The 23,078-nt window shown below is 40.1% G+C and overlaps 1 protein-coding gene across 1 annotated transcript in view; it reads left to right on the forward strand.

The window, feature by feature from the left end:
* Nucleotides 1-23,078, forward strand: part of LOC139477130 (transmembrane protein 221-like) — a 54,032-nt gene that overhangs the window by 14,127 nt on the left and 16,827 nt on the right. Inside the window, exon 2 of the mRNA XM_071259687.1 lies at nucleotides 610-1,265. Coding sequence (XP_071115788.1) covers nucleotides 733-1,265 — 533 coding nt within the window. The 5' untranslated portion in view covers nucleotides 610-732. The remainder of the gene's footprint in view (nucleotides 1-609; nucleotides 1,266-23,078) is intronic.

Here is a 23,078-nt window from a genome sequence, read left to right on the forward strand (position 1 = left end):
GGAATGTGTTTACAGGCTAACCGAGTTTGTGTGGTCCATACTTAAAAATGCAACCAACTATGATTCATGAAATTGTTGATACAGAACAGCAAAATCAACTGAACAATATATGTTCATGAATAATTACGTCGTGACCAAAGAGGCCGGATTTGACCGGATTTTTTCAATTTAAAAAATGTCGAGGGTTGAAGTAATCAAATTCACGTTTATTCAACCAGTGTTGACTTTGTTTAACACCGAATGACGTTGATGGTTTCTGCTAAAGCTGGTGCAACCCTTGGGAGAATCACATGTCTTTAATAATTCAAACAACACTTCACGATCGCCGCATTTCCTTCTCGTTGAAGAACAAAGTAATTGATTTAATGTCTCAAACTAAACTGAACGTTCTTGAATATCGAGACGAAGTACTGTTGATAGTCAGTGCTAGACTAACTCTTTACATCAAAGCAGTAAGAAGGTTCAAAAGTATTCAAACGAAGTCATATAAACAAAGAAAAGCGGATTTTCAAGTATGAATATCAGCTGATGATTAAACGATTTTACATAAAAAACAAACAATGGAATGTCCAATACCAATTTATTCAAATGATGTCATTTCTTTTGCAGGTGTATGAAATTCCTGGTCAATAGGCCTGGGCATTCTAAATTGTAAGATGGCGGAGGGATGCCACACTTCCGGTTATTATCACCCTCCACGTCCGCCATTGCACAATATGTCCGCCATCTTGAATGTTCCCGCAAATGATGCAGGATTATAATAGAGCAGCTGAAAACTGCCGAGACCGAGAACTCCTTGATGTTATCCTTCAAAAGCAAGACGAACACCGCAGTGACGCCGGATCTCGCATATCCACGCTTCTCGCAAGAACTAACGGGAACCTCAGTCGGCCATCGAGCTTCTCCAGACGATCTCTGAACCTCTCGCGCCAAAGTCTCGCAAGCGCGTCACGTGTCACGCTGTGTGAAAAGGAGAGCAGCGTCATCAAGTTCCTCTACAGTCTTGGCCTTCTGTGTCTCGCCTCCCTCATTCTGTGTGTCCTGTCCCTTCAGATTATCTTCTCCCTGGGGGGTGCGGAGGTGGACTTTACCCCCGGGACTGGCGCCACCCTCATCAACTCCACCTCTGTGTATGAGAGTGTGCTGGAGGTTACAGTTGCTATGTCAATGTTTGTCATTATGATGGACATTTGCTGTCTCATGGTGTGTTCAATGCAATGTTTCTTCGCATCCAAGATTCTCAAAACCCCAGAGGGAGAAGAAAGGTAAGAGGTTAAAACGTTTAGTAGCGTCATATGTTCATGTGATTGGACCAATTCGTTGTGTCACACAGGAACCGTATTGCACCTTTTTTCCGTAACAGATCACTGGATTATAATAGACTTAAGGTAGCAATTAATGTTAAAGCGTTCATTCGTCTCACCGAAGGCCCGGGTTCGATTCTCCTCATGGGTACATTGTGTGAAGCCTTTTTCTGGTGTTCCCGGTCTCGATGATGTTAAAATATCCAATTTCTTAAACGCAACGCGTAAAACCCACTCACTCATTCACTCTCTCATTGATAACGAAAACGTTTAACATGTTTGGGGGCGAGTAATACTGACATACAATTTAACAAATCTTCGATGACGTATACATTATATACAAGTGTCGTCGTCGTACGTTCAACATTTTGTGCCTTGCTTTTGAAATGAATTCAATCCGTGTAGTATCCAGTAGAGACGTCACTTGCTGGTTTGTTACCGTGATCACTCGAGCTTATGCATAGCAACGTTTTCACTTGACAGTTTTTTATATCTTAAACTGCAATCTTACCAGATCCCAGAAATAACGCTCTTTAGTCAGCCACACTGTCAGACAGAATTTGCCTAATTATTTACGCTAATGTTGTATAAGTGGCATTTTAAATTCCCCACATCTTACAGAATTCAGGCGAACAAACGCGGCGATAGGGAACACATTCAAACTACCATGTCAATCCAATTTGAAGGAAAATGAAATTCCATTGAATGCTTAAGAGAAGGTGATTTAAATCCTATCAGTCTGAATTATCACCCTTGCGTCACCGGCCTATTAAATCCACTGAACTGTGACAAATCAACACTTGTCATGGATTACAAGAGACGGCAGACGTCATCCCAACTTTATGCAATGGCTTCCGCCAGCCATTTTGGCTGTCCATGTCGTGCAGCAAAGGACATAAAAGCTATTCTTAGCCACTATTTGAGATCTCATGAAAACTATCTTTGAAGTGATTCATAACATTTCATACTTAATGGCCATTGACACCTACAGCTTTCTTGGTGAATTGCTCTGCTCTGCAGAAATTTCATACACGTCAGGTAATTTGCAGGAACATCAATACTGGAGTTGGTACGAGGGCCAGAAAGTCCAGGCTGCCTACAAGTGCTAGTCATAATCGTGATCGTCTCCTGTCAATCTCTAATCACTACATGTCTTGCTTTAAGTGATAATCTGTCCCAGCTCTGGCCTGGTGATTGGATGAGAACTACTCTATTATCATTCCCATCAAACTGAGAATTAATTTTGATAAAGTCCCTGACCTATGTAAGCTAGCCTCTCTCCGATTTAAATCAGCAGCACGAAGTTCTGAGTGGGAACTTTATGTCTGCAATATCAGCTAATAACATGGGCACACATACGGTAGAGGTAGACACTCTGGTCTAATTTCGCGGTAAATATTCAAGAATGTATGACTTGTGTATGGACGGTGAGACGTGAAATTATTACTTAACGTTCTATAATCTCGATAAAGGAGAACCGATTCCCAGAGGGGACTTTACTAACAAGAAACCAATTAACATACCGTCTGGAGACAGGTGTTATGTGACCAGATATAATCACTGATGGTGTAAGCGTTGTGATTGCTTTATCTTTTCGGACTGAAGTTGAAGTATAAACGATTTTACGTCCATCATCATGAAAGAAGGATGTGTCATGTTGGTTGTTGTTGATCCTCAAAACACATTCATTGTTTGTTGATAAAGTTGTAAAATTGTCTAATGTCGTAAGGTCACATACGATATATTATTTGTTCTTCCCAGTTTGTTCTTAAAATTTTGAACTAAAAGTTGTTATATGTAATAATTATATAATACATAATACGAGTTTGTATTACGTAACAACCATTGCCATGTGAATCTTTAAAATCTGCTGTAGCATCTTTTTTTAAAAATTCGTCAGGCATCTCATTTCTGATACAATAAAACCCTTATACGTTGATTTGACTTTAGGGACCGTCCATTTGATATTCGGGTAGTAGTCTGGGATTTGTACGGAGACAACTTATTTCTTGCAATTTCCTTTTTCTCAACAGCGAAGTTTGTTTTTTAAAAACATTTTCTAAGACAATTCTATTTTTAGATAAAATCCTCACAACCACCCCCCATCCCCATCTCCACCCCAAGAATATTAAATGTTCGGTCCCTTAACGGAACACACCAGGTTACAACAAGTTGACGAATAGATTCTCGTGTTATGGGCGTCCAATCTCTCTTTTACTTCTTCCATGATAGAAGCGCGTTTTCTATGCTAGTACCACCAGGCGCCTTACTCAGACGTATGTAGATTTAATGGGAAGTTAGGTTCATCAATCATGTTATATTTGTATAACCTGTTCAACTCATAGATATATCAGCCCTGCAGATGAGCATATGTCAAAACACTGTATGGAGCTCACGGGCGGCCATTTTTCATTACCCCTGGAGGTTCCTTTTCTTCCCTGACTCTTGCATCTTTATGATTGATCTGACTGAGGAGCTTCGATCATCAATAGACGTTTCCAGGATGACGAGGATCGATTCTGAATATCAAATTATCGATCAGCCCTAGAAATGTTGTCGAGGTGACGATGACGAACTAAAATGTCTAATGAAGGTCCTTAATTACCCGTGAACATCAATTGAAGCAATAGGTTACAAGCGTGGCTGATGAACCGGAAACTCTCTCGATGGTGTCAGATCGATGCTCTCCTTGTTACCCTGTGTTACAATGCGCAGCAATGGAAAGTAATGTGACACTTGGTCAACCGAGAGTCGTATTATACCAGGCCAATACATCGAGATAACAGAAAACTCGAGACAGCCAAGGTGCACCTTTCGAAATTCATTTAATGTTATTTTAGGTTGGACCGCAGGGTTACATCGAGCCAAACCATGCGCGTCGTATTTCCTTAATAAATATGAACTGTGGGATATATTTTGGTCAAGTTGAATGAGGCAGAATTCAGTTATTTGATTCAAATCAAAGTTAAATTCTTTGGTTCAAGCCATATCAAACATGGAATCATGCAGCAATTGCTTCATTTACCCATCTTCTTCATACACCTCTATGCTTATCCCATCCCAAACTATGCCTTATTCTATTAGCTAGGAAAATTCTGATTGATTAAAATGAAAACGTATCCATATTCATTTGTAACGGTGGAACAATAACACCACACGCTGAATAATACGAATTCATTTGTTTATTGCAGATCAAAGTCACGGTACACAATAACATCAGTGAAAGCCGTTGACAGAAATGGGAAGCAATTTGGAGTCATTTCAACTTCAATATATTTGCCCAGCTAATATCCTCCATAAAAATCGAATCTTTATAACCCAGGCCCTCATCCTGGATCGTCATAGACGGTTTGGCGTGTAATGCGGGCATCAATTCAGCGAGCTGCCTTCAGCTTCAGCGACACGCACAAATTAAATTCATAACCTGATTTACCCAATAAACAGAATAACCCATTAGGCAAATGAGTTCATAAAGAAATGTCACAACACTGCGGTTACCCACGTTGGGCGTGGGTTTCACCAAACAGTGTTCCTCACAGAGGAGATGCACGCGTGAGTTTGCAAACTTTATACCAGTTTATCGTCAGTGGTTCTAAAGAGCGGGGAAAACTTCGGAATCGAGTTTCATGATTTCTACTTTGAACTCGTCGGTCATTGTGACATTTCTGGTCAATGCTTGGCCAAATATTTAGTCTCTCTGAAACTAAAGTTATTGAAATATTACTCGGTTGCGCTAAAACCACACCGCCATGTTGATTTGATCTGGTGGCATTCTTATAAACGCGTAAAGTGTTTTTATCATGGAACACAATTTTCTGTTGGAGTTCTGGTTGTATTAAGTTATTGATTATTGAGCACGTGGTATTTTGTGTTATGTGCTTAACGTTTGTTTCACTCCTTAAAACAGAAGAAAATACTTAAATGCAAACCAAGCTCTTCGTGCATGCAACGGTGAGGGTGATTCAATGCCTGATAGTGACGCTAAGGAGAATAACATGTGATTTTGTAAAGATTTTACGAGAAGAAATTGACTAAACGTGTCATTAGTCTCTCAGTTCCTCCTAATAATGTACCGCAATGAAGCTGTGATTCGTCAAACATACAATCACACTATCAAACCCAAACATATTCCTTTGTTCAAATTGTACAAGGCTTACGATCATACACAACACTGCCAATTACCCGATTTTCCATCCAACAAATATCCCGTAGAAGAAGAAACTTTGAAGACGAGTGGTGGGTCACGACACGTCCATGCATCTTAATCAAGCAGGGCATAAAAACTGTCCGGTTTGGGTTCTACAAGGTTTTTCGTCTTGGCAATAAATTGGACTTCTTTTTGCTTCAATAACATATTATCCAGTGGTAGCTTAAAGAAAAATTGAAATAAAAACTGGCCTAACATTTTCTTGTCCATGAAAACGACACGGCGTTGACATCATTCGTTCCTGTGGACGAACCAGTAACAACATTTACCAACCTCCATCACGCCAAGTCTCCACTCTACTCACATAATCTTGAAAATGTACAATATGAAATCTAATTCATCATTGTTAAAGGGGGGTTATCCCTGCCACTGGCCCAATTCACTTTGTCCTTAGGACACATTCACACCATCAGGTTCCTCCGAGCATTAAAAGAAGCTTATACGCATGAAGTTCAGATCACTTCTTTCCGCGGAACCTTGGAGTTTTTAGGCTATGGTAATTCTATTCTCTCCTGTGATAAGGTTGCATTATTTCTTTCAGCAGTTTGGTAACTAGATGAGTGAGATGCTATTACAGACGTGTTAGAGTGGTAGGGACACGTATCCAGGTAGCTTCATCGGTGTCTTAAGGTATCACATATAATAACAGAAGCTAGACCTAGGGAAGTATGTGAGCTCTGTGAGGGGGGTTGACTTAGGTCTCAGGAACATGGGATAGATAACTGGCTGTGTCTATTGGACAGCTGTAGAAGGTGGTGATGAAGTGTATCTTGACATATACAACATGAGAACTCTAGACAACAGTTTATCTATTGTGTTGTACACAGGGGCCGACTATGAACAGTTTTCAAAACAAAGTGGTTATAAATACGTTACTTGTTGACAATCGTGTACAATAAATTGGATTTATGTGCCTTGAGAACTCTTATAAATGTATGAGTTATTTTACAGCAGTTTTTGTCGGAGGACCACTCGTGGCAATCAAAACAAATTAATTTTTACAAAACTCATACAGTGATATCAAGAGTAAACATAGAGATTTTAAATAGACTTTGCAACAGGGACTGATAATTAATGATCAGAAGCAATAAACGACCAAAAAATGTTTTCTTTAAAACATTAATCAATTGACAATCCAAATATTCCCAAGAGCATGTTAAATGTAGAAGTTTATATGAACTCTCCTATTATAAGATCTCTTAAAATAGTGTTATTCACATGTTAATATGCCAGATGGTGAAATGAAATCCCCTAAACACGCCGAGATATTAAACGATGATATATTATAGAATATATGTTTTTCGAAAAAGACAAAAATGTATATATCTAATATAAAGTCACCTGTATCAGAAACTGTTGTTTCACATCACAGTTTCCAGAACATGTCCGGGGGCATGACCTGTGTATCTTCAATAGGCCCAACTTGGACATGTTGTGTAATGCCAATATGATATTAATCCCTTTCTTGTAAGATGGCATCATTACTAACCTTTTCTAAAGCAACGCGTTTCCGATAAAGGGCATCATCTGATTCTATGCAGTCCATGCGTATTGCTGCCGGTCTTTCATGATGTATTTCCCGATAGACACATTTTAATAACAGACAGAAAGAAACCAATATTCTTGAAATGCATTTTGTTCAAATGAATGCTCTGCGAAAATAGCACGTTTCTGTTCAAACTGGAAGCTTTGATACGAGGCTTACATTTGTACGAATTATTTCAACCGCGCTCAGATTCTACCTAAAGTGGAGATGTTTTACAAATTATTATGGACGTCTGCGCAGTTGCTGCAAGTAGATATGGTATTGGCAGAGTCAGATTGACGGCTCTTGTCCTGCGGCAGACAACCGGGTTCGAGGTGGAGTTAGAACTTCACACACGCTGTTTTCGGTTGATACTTCGTGGGCAAACCGGCAATGGTGGTACCTAAGTCAGCACTTACTGAAGTAAATATCAGCGACCAAATGCTGAGTTAATTACAGAACAGATTTATTGGTTTTGTAGGTCAGGCTTCCCATTTACAACACAGTGTGAGAGGGATGTGGCAACTTAATGTGGCTGGATCACACAGTGGATGCTTGTCACTTTACCACAGTTTGGTCCCTAAAGCCCTAAGGAACCTACCCGTGTAACCCCTGCCCCTACCCTATACACGCACGCATGCACGCCCGAAAGCAAGCACACACGCACGAAAGCACGCACGCACACTATCGACATATATCAGGAAATATGATTATTAATTTTTGGAGGATTATGTCTTAGCAATTTGCGCCTGCATGTCAAACTATGTACAATCTATTATCCGGATTAGATCTACCCGCAGTGCTTTAACATGTCACCTCTGGCTGAAGGAAGTCCCCGTGTGGTTTGTTTGTATCGGAAACACGTTGATTGGTGACAACCTTGGACGACTCACAGCTGCCACCTAGCTGCATCTTCCCGAGGCAAGTGAGTTAACTGACTATAAAAGTCCAGTTTCCACCCTTGCCGAACTAGGCTGGTATTATGGAGTTACATTTTGGCTGGGCTAACGAGTCTATGCATAGTCCAATCAAAATCGTGCACCGAAATCGAAATCCGGTTTGTAAACTGTCGTGCAGATTTCTGTCGAATGCAGGATTTGCAAAGCATGTGCACCACCAACTGGTTGTCAACAGATATTTTCCAAGTCTTTTCGTGTTATTAATCAAGGTGCTCACGTGATTTGATGCACTTCGCTATGTATGACCCGTTTTATCACAATATAGATCTTAATTACCAATCAGATCGTTTTGGGTGGGCGCCACCATTTTGTTTGAAACAAATGCAAGTGATACGAGAGGTGGAATCTGATTGGTCCATAGGAGAGGCTTAGGAGGAACATAACTCGTAATAACCACTGGTGGCGCTAGGTCGAGCCCAGGAATTCCAGCCTAGTTCGGCAAGGGTGGAAACTGGACTTTTATAGTCAGTTAACGCCCTTGCCTCGGGAAGATGCCTGGCTGAGGAACAACAGCATCATGTGCAAGATACATACACACCTAAATAAAACATATTCTGGAGCTTTGTCAGAGTATTGTGACAGGGTATAGTTATCAGGTAACTCCGAATGAATATATCCATCAGTTCACGAGACTCAGGTAATTAAACACTGAATACGGTGTAACAGTCTAAACTTAGAAAAGTCGATACCTGAAGAGTACTTATCTCAGAGAGTGGTAACCAGGTCCTGCACACTAAACAAGGAATTCCTTGAGGCAACTGCAATTCATCGGTTCCATCAACTTAAACAATATCAAGGTAACTTTCTTGGTAATCTGTTTATTTCATTAAACCAAGTGGGAGACTTCTAAAACAATTATCTAATACACCCAAAGCAAAATTAAAGATGAGGTTTCTAAAACCAGAAATTGACAATCTGTCTTTCTAAGAAAAAACAGTGAAGAAAGGTCACCTAGTAATCAGTCCAAACAATTCCAAAATCGTTGCAGCTAGGACCCTTGGTGTGTTTCGTGTTCATGTGCCATCACATCGAGATTCATGAACCTCATCATTTGACACCAGACATTTAGGTAACAGAAAGAACGCTGACTGGAGCCACAACGTTCCCAATATATATCCCTTGGCGTGTCAATAGAATTTCGTCTTCATATTAACAGGAATATTCCAGATGTGAGCGTCTAAACTGCCCCCTTCTCGCTATAACTGAATGAGGTACAGAGTCGTTAGACATCAAGTCTCAAACGTATAGTGTTATTCGACATTTCGATATTCACAGAAATCAATGTTTAACGTTTCCCCGAGGAAGTGACAAGTGAGCGCAAAGGAAGTGCTAATTGTGCGAAGCTCAGTCTGAAACTAAAGGAGATCACTGCCACCAATGAAGACACAATTGAATGCGAATAGTTCCTAATCACCAAAAAATGACAACTGTAGCTGTCGAAACCGTGTTGTATGACTAGGGCCATCGAATTGTGTTTTCGAAATACACAAATTTATTTCTCGTATGGCAATATAATTTCCTTAGCGGAATAAATCCATTGATCTGCGCTGTTCGTTAAATCAAAATATTTTCTATTTCGGAATATTGATGAGGTTCAAAGTGTGTTTCCAACCCTTTCTGAGAAAGACCCTTTTTCGCACATCATGCACCGATACCAGCATTTTGCTGGAATGCTGCTGAGTGCGGCGTTAAACAGCAAATATACATACATACACTGGTAATTTGGGATTCATTATGAGAATATACCATTTCATCTTCGGGCCAAAGCAAGTATTGTTCGTATTATTAACCCTAGATTTTGTCTTTTGTTAGGTTTAGGTATTACAATAATTACATAAAACTCACTCACTATTTCAGTCAAATGTTGGGCCTGTGGATAGGTAGGACATGACCATAATCTTTTATTTTATGAAATATTTGCATGCTATTCTGTACACGAGATGGTGTCACCCCATACCAAAATACGGTAGAAGTCTTGCCTTTCATGGCGCTCGACATTAAGTGGATTAAACAAAGTATGACCGTCGCAGACTCGGTATCATGTGCCTGTGTGGGATATCAATGTTAAACGGCATGGTCAGCCAGCGTTATACTGCTGTGTGTTTGTCTGTTTGTTTGTTTAACGGCGCCCTCAGCAATATTCCAGCTATATGGCGGCGGTCTATAGATAATCGAGTCTGGACAAGGCTGTCCAGTGATTGACATCATGAGCATCGACCTACGTAATTGGGATACGATGAAATACATCAACCAAGTCAGCGAGCCGGATCACCCGATTCCGTAAGTCGCTTCTTAGGACAAGCATAGTCATATTTTACGGCAAGCTTGGGCTGCTGAAGACCTATTCTACCCCGGATCTTCACGGGTCTTAATACTGGCATAAGTACGGACCAGTACAAGCTATACAAAGAGAGTGCACTGTATAACGTTTTCGAAGTTTTCTTTCTCCAGTCAAAGGATGTTTCTACTCATTAATGTATTGCTTGTATATATTCTTAAAGTCTACAGTGCGTCTGACCCTGTCCACAGGTAAAAGTGTGTATTCCTGTATCAAATAATATTGTTATTAGGGTAATGGTTCCATGCAAGATTCAAATGTCGAGTGTGTGTGTGTGTGTGTGTGTGTGTGTGTGTGTGTGTGTGTGTGTGTGTGTGTGTGTGTGTGTGTGTGTGTGTGTGTTATGCACATGAATCAGAATTTCTGCTCGGATTGGATCAAGACGTTTAACTAAAGCTTCAGGTATATCGATGAGACCACTTCATCTGTTTTATATTTACATCTATACATAAAGATTCAGAGTGACAAAACAATCTTTACAATACTGAATGGCAATATCTTTCCAATAGTCATTTTCCCCTTTATACCGAGCAGTATTCCCCCAGCTCCAGCCCTTGGTGTCTACATTTCACAACTTCTGTGGTACAATCAAGCATGCTCTTTCTACTACAATTTCAAAGAGCGCCCCTCGCCTCTTGCTCGGTAGTTGTTTGATCAAGGTTACAACATTCAAATCCTCAGTGAAGCTTTTAAAAGGTTTTACGGTAGTCATGTGGGCTGACATTTCAAAATTCGGTCCTTGTGTTATCTGAGCACCAGGCACGGTAACAACAAGTACCATATTTTAACGTACGTCAGTATGACACGACCAAGGTATCAAACCGCCGATCTTCCACTCTCTGGGCAAACGCTTTATTCACTAGACCACTGAGGCGGTCACTTCAGTTTAGTGAGGGTAACCTAGTCACTTGTACCAGTACCGTCCGCGTTGAAATCCAACAACAATTCTAGCCGTTTTCTCGACTTGTATCATCTTGTATCACAGACAACTTGTTTGTTGAAGCTTGGAGTACGTCTTAAGCGCTAAGTAAATCTATTTCGTTGCGTGGTAACATTTTAGTGATGTCTTTGAGGACGATGTTAACTAGATAAACTGATGCCCATTATGATCTGGAGGTTCAGTGGAGCGAGTGTAATGGCGAGTACGTGGTTATATGTGAGTGTTGTGATCTCACCGGTAATGAAATAACAGTAGTCCCCCGCGAGCTATGCTCTTGGATGGTTCCTACGGGACTGAGATAAACTGATTTTAGTACAGTTTCAGCAAGTCATTGGAACAACACACTACCATCTCAGAAAGTTCCGCTTTTAAACAGTGTGATTGGAAATAACAATCTTAAACATCGTCGATATTGGTTATATTCGTTAGATTATAAACTGTAATTTGATCTTGAAGACTCAAAACATGAATATCTGCAAAAAACAAAAGTTGGGATCTGATATGTTTTCTTTCGGGATTTCCAAACAGTCCCTAGTCTGTACATGTCATTTGGGAAAATGAATCATCACTGCCAAACGGATGCTTGAAGCAAACGAAAAGCAATATAACAAATCAAGGGATGGCATCGCATGCGTATCCCTATCTGAATTACCATCCAGATAACCATTTGTTAAAACAGTCAGGCAGAGTAGTAGTAATAATTGAAATGTTTTGGAGACTGTCGATGTTTTAATGATCAAATTAATTGCATTGCAGTAAAGATGTTTGTGTGAACCAAGCATTAACGCCAACATACTTTTAAATTATCCAAAGTCAAATTCTAGTATTAGATTACATCCAGACATACAAGAAGATGTATTTAAATTAATTTTGGATCAGTGACCGACGATCAGTCAACTTTGTAGATTTATAAAATATGGCCTGTCAACGGCCATTGTGAAGGTCAGAGAACGCAATATATAATCAACCTTTCGAATCCCGAGTTTGATACATGTGTTTTGTCATTTTAGTTTTGACTTCATTTTAAGCAGGAAATGTGCCGGTGTTTTGCATACATATTACATTCTGTCTATGGATAGTGGCTTTATCAATACTTCATCAGAACTGGGTTACTGGAAACGATCTAGGTGCTCATGAGAACACTTACTCTGTCATTTGTTCTATGAAATGGTATATTTTCTTTTCTGTTTGGTTTTGCTTGGTCAGGTAACGGGATTCTATAAAGGAAGACTAATATCGCCTTGTTCTTTAAACAAACTATCCCATGTCGGTTCGAGTAAGTTTGAGAGGTAAAAGTTTCAAAGTTTTAAAGTAACTGTAAGTACCGGACAGTTATTGATTGTCAATGGTGTATATTTGTTGACAATTTCGGTTCCACAAGCAGATTCTATTACTCACTCAGTGCTGCTATGGGTATGATATTATAATAGATATTATATGTGAACATGTCAATATAGGCAGGCAGTCATTGACTACCATGTGAAGATCAGGTTAGAATTGGTCATCAGCAACCCATGTTTGTTGTAAGTGATGGAGTTGGGTTTAACACCGCTTTTAACAGTAATTTGTTGTAAGATCCGACTTACGGGATCGGGTGGCCAGGCTCGCTGACTTGGTTGATGCATGTTATCCTTTCTCATTTGCGTGGATCAATGCTCATGATGTCAATCACTGGATTGTTGTTTATATACCGCCGTCATATATTGGCGTATTGCTGGAGTTCGGCGTTCAACAACAAACAAACAAAAAGTTCTCAAATAACCTTTCAGATTCCGGGAGGAACGTTCGATCGATTAATACTCCTGTTGAATAAATTTTATTCCAAAAGATTCTGTTCCTGTTTTTACATGATACAATTCATAAAGTGTCCAAATGGGTTTCCAAAACGCATTCCTATCAGTCCTGGTTGTTGAAGAAATGGCATGTTGAACCATTTCATGTTCAAAGTGATAAGAACAGAGGTCATTGAATTTGACTAAAGACGTAATGGACGAGGCAGACACCAGCGTTTACCTCACAACAGATCTGGAGTTACATTGTTTGACCTGAGATATCACAATGCAGTCTCTTGTAACTGTTCGAGTATTGTCCAAATCGCTATGGCGTTTTGAATGCCAGCGGCTCTTATCGGAACGGGTATTTCAAGAAGAAGTCTTTACACTTTTCAACGTCTAATGGACCCTTTCAAACCCTATATGTGTCAAACAATTCCGAAACGTCGCGATAGTAGTATATTAAAGAAGTTAGAATCCATAAATTGTGTCGACTCTGTCTGATGGACCCATTTAAAAGAGTTTGTTTTATGTGTAGGGGGTCGCATTTCCTAATAAACAAACGCCAATATGCTTAAACGGGTATGGCGTCTGCGGAATTAACAACCGCAATCATAGTTTTTAGTTTTTATACTATTGATTACATAATCTGCATGGTATACATGCGTCACAAACATATTCTTGAGGTAAACATGCGAGTATCGGGAGTCAATGCTTCATGTTTCTGACATTTTAGTGTTTGATTCGCACTGTAAGAAGGTACTGTAAATATACGTAATGTTTGTCAAAAGTGTTTGTAACTACTTCCAGACAATTATTTAATGAAACAAAATGTATTGCAGCGGCTGTGGAGAGTGTTGAATACACCCCCACATTGTTTTTTTCATTTTGTTTGTTTTGCTTGAAATATTCCAGATATATAACTGCGGTCTTTAAATAATCGAGTCTGGAACAGACAATCCAGTGATTGATACGATGAACATCGATCTACGCAATTCGGATACGAGACATGCATCAACCAAGTTAGTGAGCCTGACAACTCGATCCCGTTATTCTCCCCCTACGACAAGCATAGTCGCCTTTTACGACAAGCCTGGGTTGCTGAAGGCCTATTCTACCCCGGATTTTCACGGGTCTCTCACATTATACACAAACAGTTCAATGGAGTCATGGTCTACACCCTGTCTATGCAATGCGTTGTATGATACTATATTATAGCCCCTAAGGTAACGAATTAATGTTATTCTACTAAAGAAATATAATATGACCAGGCATCAGGGTGCCGTTGTACAAAACAACCTTAGCGCTATGACTGTCTTAATTCTATGTTAAGGTATGGGAGATACAATCACAATAGCGCTAAGATCGCTTTGTACAACGGCTCCCTGTTGTCTATTAGATGATGGTTATCCCTAAATTGTGATAATGACAGGGCTTAATTTCGATTCTATTATTGCTTGTAAAGTCTTCAGATACTCAGCACCACAACGTTTGCAGACACGTCACAGTACAATCTGACGTAATTTGTGAATGCGTGTAAATGGGTGGAAATAACAGCGACAAAATCATTTCCATAATCATACGTCTGAAAGCAGACTCCGTTGTATAAGTCCGACTATATCACAAGCACGTGTTTATGAATCAGTATTAAATAGTGATGATGATGCTTGCGAAAAGGCGAGCGTATCGTGCTCGAACGGTTGCACCCGTTAAAAACACATGCATAAAACACACACATACAAAACACACACATCACATACAACACATAACACACACACACCACACACAAACACACACACACACACTCGACATTTGAATCTTGCTTGGAACCATTACCCTAATAACAATATTATTTGATACAGGAATACACACTTTTACCTGTGGACAGGGTCAGACGCACTGTAGACTTTAAGAATATATACAAGCAATACATTAATGAGTAGAAACATCCTTTGACTGGAGAAAGAAAACTTCGAAAACGTTATACAGTGCACTCTCTTTTCCGCAACGAATTTCGTTCCAGGAGTCGACGTAGGTTATAGCGTTTCACAAATACATATGTTTGGTAAAAACTCTCACATGAAATAACATTAATGAACTCATGAACTACAAAAGCACGAGTCAACTTTTGTTGATGTAAAGAACATTTTTCTGAAGTACTTAAATAATTCTTAGATATAAGCACCAAATACTGATACCATCTGACGTAAGGGGAAATTGACGATTTGGAAACTGAAGCCATCTCTTTTATCGTAGATGAAGTTCAGAAATACCCATTATGTTGACTCTATATGCACAGGTCAGGTATGACGTTAATGAATTAGATCATGGGTCTCTAATTTCCATTCTATTGTATGAATCAGTTGTATGGATTACATTCTGTGCTGTATATGAAAACTCGCAACTAAGCCGATGTATCCGCTATTCTGACGGGTTATTTAGTTAAAATGGACAAAGTGCATAATGAAACAAGATGTATGTAGCTGTACTGCCATCATCCGGATACACCTTTGTCAAATACCTTTCAGCTGCGTCTGGGAGCTCTGAGACGGAAGTGGTATGCAAAGAACAATGGTCTTTACATTTGATTGTCTGCACACAAACTGTCATTTACTCCAGTCAGTGTTAAATGGGTTCCCCTATCCACGGCGTCTGGTATTTGAATCTGCATTAGCGTCTGTCAAGGATCTTCCGAAAAGTTCATAGGGCTACTCTTCAAGTCAGTCTACGCGCGGTTTATTTTGCGCGTCATTGTTTTTTAATGTTTAGGGTTCAATGAAGAGGTTGTCGATTAGAAATGACATCGTTATGTCACCGATTGGTTTGTATCTATAAATAGGTATTGTCTTAACTACTGGATAACCTACGAGGCATAAGTACTCGGTGAAAGATATCTCAAAACGTATTTGCCTTTAATCTTTTAATTACAGTATTTAATCTACTCAGCAGATTAGCACCACTACTGTCTAGCCATAGTAGGCGGGTTTTATTGGGATTCCCTACCATCTCACGTGTCTGTAACCTCAGGTCACAGACAAGACCCGCCATAGTTTGCCTTGTATCGCCATGAGGTCACACCGAGGAGGCTTCCTTGTCCTTGGTAAATGGTTTTATACATTATCACCATTTTGTATCCCATATTTTACCCGATTCTTTAACAATGATAAAAGCTTGGTCTACTCATAAGCCAGAAAGAAGATTGATATTGTGGGAAATCTTTTCTATTAAGTACTATGAAATTAAACAGTAAATATCACTGATGAGTGTCATTGACAACAATAATATCTATGTATTCAGAGCCTGGAGTAACAGAGATGACGTTACGTATAAATGTTCATTGATCCTTTTTGCAGCTAAGTATGAATGCTGATATATGCATATCCATGGAACCGTTATCTCTGTGTGTGCAGCATATAGAGTGGCATTGAATGCCCCACAGTTGACTCAGTCGTCTCGGCACCCTGGTCAGCACATGGCATGACCAGGTTATAGCCTACGTCAGAGTCAGATCCATATACGTGTGTGGTCTAAAGAGATCGGTTAGTATTGTCAAACTATTACCGCCGGGGTTCCTCCGTCCACCAATGATGTTAGTGACCGGCGACAAAGTTTCTTCAGGCGTTGACCTTGACCTTGTGGCTAACCAATGAGAGCCTTAAGACAAATTCAATTTACACTTTAGAACTTAAATGTAGATTTTGATAATCAAGTAAAAAGAAAGTTGACATTCGTGTTTCATTTTTTGTTCTTTCCGTATTATTACTAAAGTAGAAGGAATTTGACATATGTAGCCACGACTTTGTATACAGTAACACTCTGACACATTACACATACAGACTGGCCACGTTCTGTGTACATGTAAGTGGCATATGTATAATATATATATCATACGACCTGGCTAGGAATGAACCTGGACTTTGATACACCAAGCCCTTGTTGATGGTGGTGTTTAGCTTGCTGGTGTCCATGCTGCAGATTGTTAATGATACCCTGCGTCCCCTATTCGCGAAGACCTGTTGTCGTCAGTGATCCATTCCTATAATTGTCACCTCTATTTTGCCTCTTACGCCGAGTGGAATCTGTTTAACACTGGTTCTTATACGGCGTTGGCGCTTCATGCATGTGTGGCTGAATGGGATACGTGTTTTTGTTCATATGCCCCTCTAGGGAAATGCAAAAACGAGTTCACCAAAGAAGAGTCCCTGGAAATTAAACACAGCAAAGTAAATCTGTAATCGAATGCCCGGGAATTGCTCATACGCATGGCCTTGTCTGAAAAAATCGTCCACTGATAATCACATGATGTCTTTGGTGCGGGAACTGCTGATGTCGCAGGGTAGAAGTTCACGTGGGGAATATGGGATTCGCTTGTCGTTTGATGCTATTCTATCACCTTTTTCGCGATAGAAAATCACATGCCAAAATTGCATCATTCAGAGGCAACGGTAAAACGTAATGATACATAAAGATACTTTTTATATATTGTTATTCTTTTATATCCGATTTGTGTGTCATAACCTTTGCGAATGTTCACGCCTACACACGTATAGTCGGAATTAAGAAAGCATTAATGAAACGATGTATAAAAGGTATTGCTATTTTCTTGCCAAGTATCAAGTATATATCACCATTTATCAGTAATATAATGACGCAATTACGAATTAAAGTATCTTTCTTTTGTTTACGAATTAAGATGGTCTGGGCTTTTTGCAAAACAATATGAATATATTATAGATACACCCAATTTAAGAAATATTGGTCGGGAAAGAATGTTGATGTCAGAGATCATCTAAGTCTCCATTTTTTCACGGTAACACATGGCGTCTTTCATTGTTGATGATGTCAGTACGGTCCGAAGTGACGTCATTTCTTCTGCAGAGTGGCGAAAACATCACTCAGCTTTAAATGAGATTCACTTCAACGTAATAATAAATATTATTAATAAATATTTAAAAATGACGACAATGCTAATGACCACAAAAATACAATGCATATCATAACAAATGACAAAGTATATCATGTTCCCGGAATCAACTAATCAACTTCGATGTGTTGGTCAAAACTACCAAATAAATCGTAAGAATTGTATAGTTTTAATTAAGTAATGAAATGTGAAAATATATCACGTCAATGACAGAAAAAAAGTCTCGATTATCTGTCAAAATCGATTCCATTCCATAGTATTCAGGGTTTTAATTAAGGACTGGGACGAGTCTAAATTCACTACCTGGGTACCCACCCCCCTATTACACGACCCTACGCGGGTACCCACTGTAGGTCTCAAGAGATACAAAATGTCCGATTGGGAATTTTTTTCCACATCACTTGCTGAACGTATTAAGATACATGCATTAAACGAACATTAGTGACTTGTAGTGTAACCATAGAGTTACAGATATTTTTTGTCATTAAACAATATATCACGTGACGTGTCCGGGTAGTCCTGTGGGTACCCGGGTCCTACTCAATACCCACCCGACCCGAGTTACCCTTCCCAGCCCTATTATAAATATAAAGTGACCAAGCAATCGAATCAAATGTACTGGGCCAGCCAGTTTTGCTCGAGCATAGCTCGCCTTTAACGTATGTACGATTTCAACCTGGCCGGCTCTCTGCACGTACATCGAATGTGTCGAGACCCCTTCGTTCATAGTTCGGATCGTACAGGAAAGATTTGAAAAGTACTCTCATTTTAGGGTTCCAGGCAGGTAGGGTGACAAAATCCTTTTCTCTGGTTGCTGCGTCGATGAGGTAACACAGCGTAGCAAATACTACATAGTGGAGTAGGCTCGGGGGCACTGTGAGAGACACTTAGAGGAGCTGCCTGCTATTGTGAAAATTGAAAGAGTGGAAGGCTGAACGTATATACTGAAGTGCATATATAACGCACCGTTGTTTGTACTTCGTTGTTTTGGGGGTGTTTCATATGCTTCAGTACAAGGTTTGTTTGTTTGTCGCAGTACTACAATATTCTAGCTATACGACGGGGTCTGTAAAAAATCGAGTCTGGATCAGACAATCAAGTGACTGACATCATGAGCATCAATCAAGTCAGCGAGCCTGACCACCCGATCCCGTTAGCCGCCTTTTACGACAAGCATAGTCGCATTTTACGTCAAGAATTGTTGCTGAAGGCCTATTCTACCCCGGATCTTCACGAATATATGTAGAATTCAGATGAAAGATCGATTCTATTGTATTCCGATTTTGTCCTGATTTATTGGACAAATAGATTATTCATGTCCATCCTACGAGGGTCTTCCGCTCCTTCTCGTGGTGGTTATGTTCAATTACACTCTTAAAAAAAGAAACGCTCAGGTAGATTTTTAGTAAATGTATTGTACCGAATAAAGTCGATATATTTAGTTTAATATCATAGATACAAATATGAAATTTTAGAACTCGATAGTCACATGTACAAAGGCATTGAAAAATATTCATTGTCATGTCACATAAGGCCACAAGGTTGCGCTGAACTCTGGTGTCTGGTGTGACCGCCCCGTGCAGCAATCGCGCCTCTGCATCTCCTCGGCACTGACTGGATAAGTGTACGAATTCTGTCCTGCGGAATTCTGCGCCATTCTGCTTGTAACGCATTAGACAGTTGTGTGAGTGGCGTGTTCTGACGTTGACGTACACGTCGATCGAGTTGACCCCAGAGGTGTTCGATTGGGTTGAGATCTGGAGATCTCGATGATCAGGGCAAGACGTTGATTTTGGCATTATGAAGGTAGTCTATCGGGACACGAGCTGTGTGCGGTGGGGCGTTGTCCTGTTGAAACAGCTCCCTCTGGCGGTCAGTGTGTGTAAGAAGGTGGGGTTGAATAATTTTTATTCATGAAGCGATTTGCTGTCAAATTTCCCTGAACCACAACCAAGTCAGATCTCGTGGTGAAGGATATGTCCCTCCACACCATGAAATTAACGCCACCGAAATTGTCGAATTCACGTGCACAATGTGGGGCAAAACGCTCATTTCGACGACGATAAACACGGTGTCTTCCATCTCGCCGGTGAAGAAATCGTGATTCATCGCTAAACCACACTCGTCTCCAGTTTTCCAGATTCCAAGGCTGTAAGGTATGGCACCAACGCAAGCGTCGCTGTCGATGGATCTGTTGCAAAACAGGGATGATAACTGGTCTTCTGGGTCGGATTCATGACTCACGTAGGTGGAATCGTCGAATGTAGCGATCCTGTGCAGTGGCGGTAACTCTTGGTCGGACGGTCTGCAGTGGAATTGAACTGTGTGTGTATGGGTCCCAAAGGCGGCAAATGGTGCTGTGGTGGACGTTGAAGTGGCGTGCAACAGTAGACTGCGATTCCCCTCTTTGGATACGTCCTATGGCGATGTTCCGATCGGCAGCGCTGAGTTTCGGCATTTTCGAACTTGAAAAATGTTGACAATTGAATGACAAATTAATGACTTATGCTTACTTTTTCATAGCCACTACCACGAGTTACGAATGTCATAACGTGCACGTGCATTTTGCTTTACTGTTTTCCTCCATTTTTGCACAAGTGTGAAAACAATGCCGTTTAAGACATTGCAAATCGACAATGGCTGCGTTTTGACGCACCGTTTGTCGAATATCAGGCCACCAACATTTTCCAATAACATATATCCAATTCATATTATATTTTATCCGGAATTTTTTTGTAGTCAGGTTCAATGAACTACATACTACCTGTGCGTTTGTTTTTTTGGAAAAGTGTCAATTACAATATACCTACATTCCTGAGACAGTTGAATGCTGCCTCTCGCCCACCAGATCATTTCAATAACTCGTCAGTTAATGCTCTATCCAAACCAGATTAGTCTAGAAACCAGTATCTGTCTATTTTCTTCTTGGTTGTTTGACTTTTGTTTCTTTGTTTGTTTGTTCGTTTCTTTCTTTGTTTAATGCCACACTCAGCAATATTACAGCTATATTACGGCGTCCTGTAAGTAATCGAGTCAGGAGTAGACAATCCAGTGAGTGACATCATGAGCATCGATCTACGCTATTGGGGGACACAATGACATGCATCAACAAAGTCAGTGACACTGAACACTCGATCCCGTTAGTCGGCTCTCACGACAAACATTGTCGCCTTTTACGGCAAGCATTGGTTGCTGAAGACATGATTTACACATGATTATTGGATTGTCTAATGTTGCTTGAAGTTAAAGATATTTCTCTATAAAAGACAACCGCGTTAACAGTATATCGTCTATGGTGTATTTTCCTCGTATTATTGGTTTATTAACAGTGTTATTCAAGCTGACATTTAACATATTACTTTATTTATTGTTTGATTTTTTATACGCGTTGATGTCATCAGTCCTTAATTTTGTTCCGTCTACTGGGCATAAAATCGAAGTCCAAGACCGAAAACGCCCAGAAACCAATACTAATGGCACCAGTGACCTACCGAGAAGAGTGGCGGATTCTTCCAGCTCAGCGCATTGGTGCGATGTATTGTGGCACTCGAGAATGCGATTCACCTTAGCATGGGATGTGGTCATGTGGCGCGTGTATACCTTTGTGTTAACTCTTTCGGCAGGTACAAGCGAAGCACCATCGAAATATATCAAACATTTCCTTCTTTAAAGTCGACATTTGAATCAGGTTTTCTCCTTCCATCAAAAAGTTTCTATTTATTCCTATTTAAGTAAACAGGACTTGATTGATTTATCAAATGGCGACCAACCAAGCCGTCCGCAGTATAACGCTTGGACTGGAATTTATATCAGAAATATTTTTTGTTCCTACAGTTGAGTTTGGATAAAACATAATTGTTCTATCCTTGAAATTATAGTTTGTAGAGATAATAACAGCTGAACATATTTACAAAGAAATGGAATATTACAGTTGCACTCCTCGCCTTTAGCCACTCTTTCCATTATGTTTCATTTTAACAATGAAATCTGCAACGACACCGTGTGTATTAACTGAGCCGTTAGCAGGGGATGCAATGGTCTGTCGTTACAAAGGAGGAGAATATTTTCTCAACGCTAGGGAATAATCGATCTCGATTATCTTCCGAAACAGATTCCATAGGGCGTAAAAGGTAAAATATTGCTAAAAAACTACATGTATGGATCGCTCAAGTTCAGTGATGACGCCAAGTGTTCCCGAAAAGTAAAAGCATGTCCGGCTCCATGGGTAGCATCCGCCGCTGATACCATAGTGAGTGTCTGTTGCCGAACGTCGCACGTTACAAAGCTCCTGTCATACGACGGCCGCCTTTAACCAATCGTGACCAGACAATCCAGTGATCAGCACCATGAGCAATGCTCCACGTTGTCGGGGTACAACGCCACGCTGTCAAGCAAGTCACCAAGCATGATCACCCGATATATTAAAGTATGTGCCAGGGAGTGGTGTGAAGACTACCCGATAAGGTTATAGCATGGGGTAGCATCGTGCGTCATGGTTACAATCGACGTGTCATATTTAGCTAATTCCTCTGAATGTCTACCATAACATGTCTGACTTGACCAGGCCTTTGGTGGTGAAAGCTTGATTGGAAAGCTTAGCTATAAGCAAAATTTGCCATTCCATGAAATTTTAGGCTGTAACAAAAACCTTATTATTAACGTGTCCGTTAGAAATGTCTTGTCTTGATATGACAAAAAAGACGATATTGGCGCAATGCATTTTGAAAATATTGAATTATTGTCGATAATATTTCATTTATCAAGTCATATTTACACTTTAGTTTGTCCCTGTGGCAAGAACATACTTTAAATATAAGTTCAACTATTCATAACGCATAAGAAACGACTTCTTTTTCCAAACAATGAGTACATGCCTATAGCTGATAACACATCTTGAAGGTTCAGTACCAGTAGATTCGTGTGACTGTAATGTATATATGAGGCAGTATTACCTCTGGCTATTACACACTATGGTCACTTGATCTTGTGATCATAGTGGTTAATTGGCTTCTCAAGCGTTTCTCTGTGTTTCGTCAGTAGATTCGCGTCTCCCCTCTACAGGGCACGTTGTACAGACGTCGAGTGCTGCAGGCGTGCCTGGCCGCCATC

The sequence above is a fragment of the Haliotis cracherodii genome, unplaced genomic scaffold (assembly GCF_022045235.1).
Source record: "Haliotis cracherodii isolate W230 unplaced genomic scaffold, xgHalCrac1.p SCAF_1, whole genome shotgun sequence".
NCBI lineage: Eukaryota > Metazoa > Mollusca > Gastropoda > Lepetellida > Haliotidae > Haliotis > Haliotis cracherodii.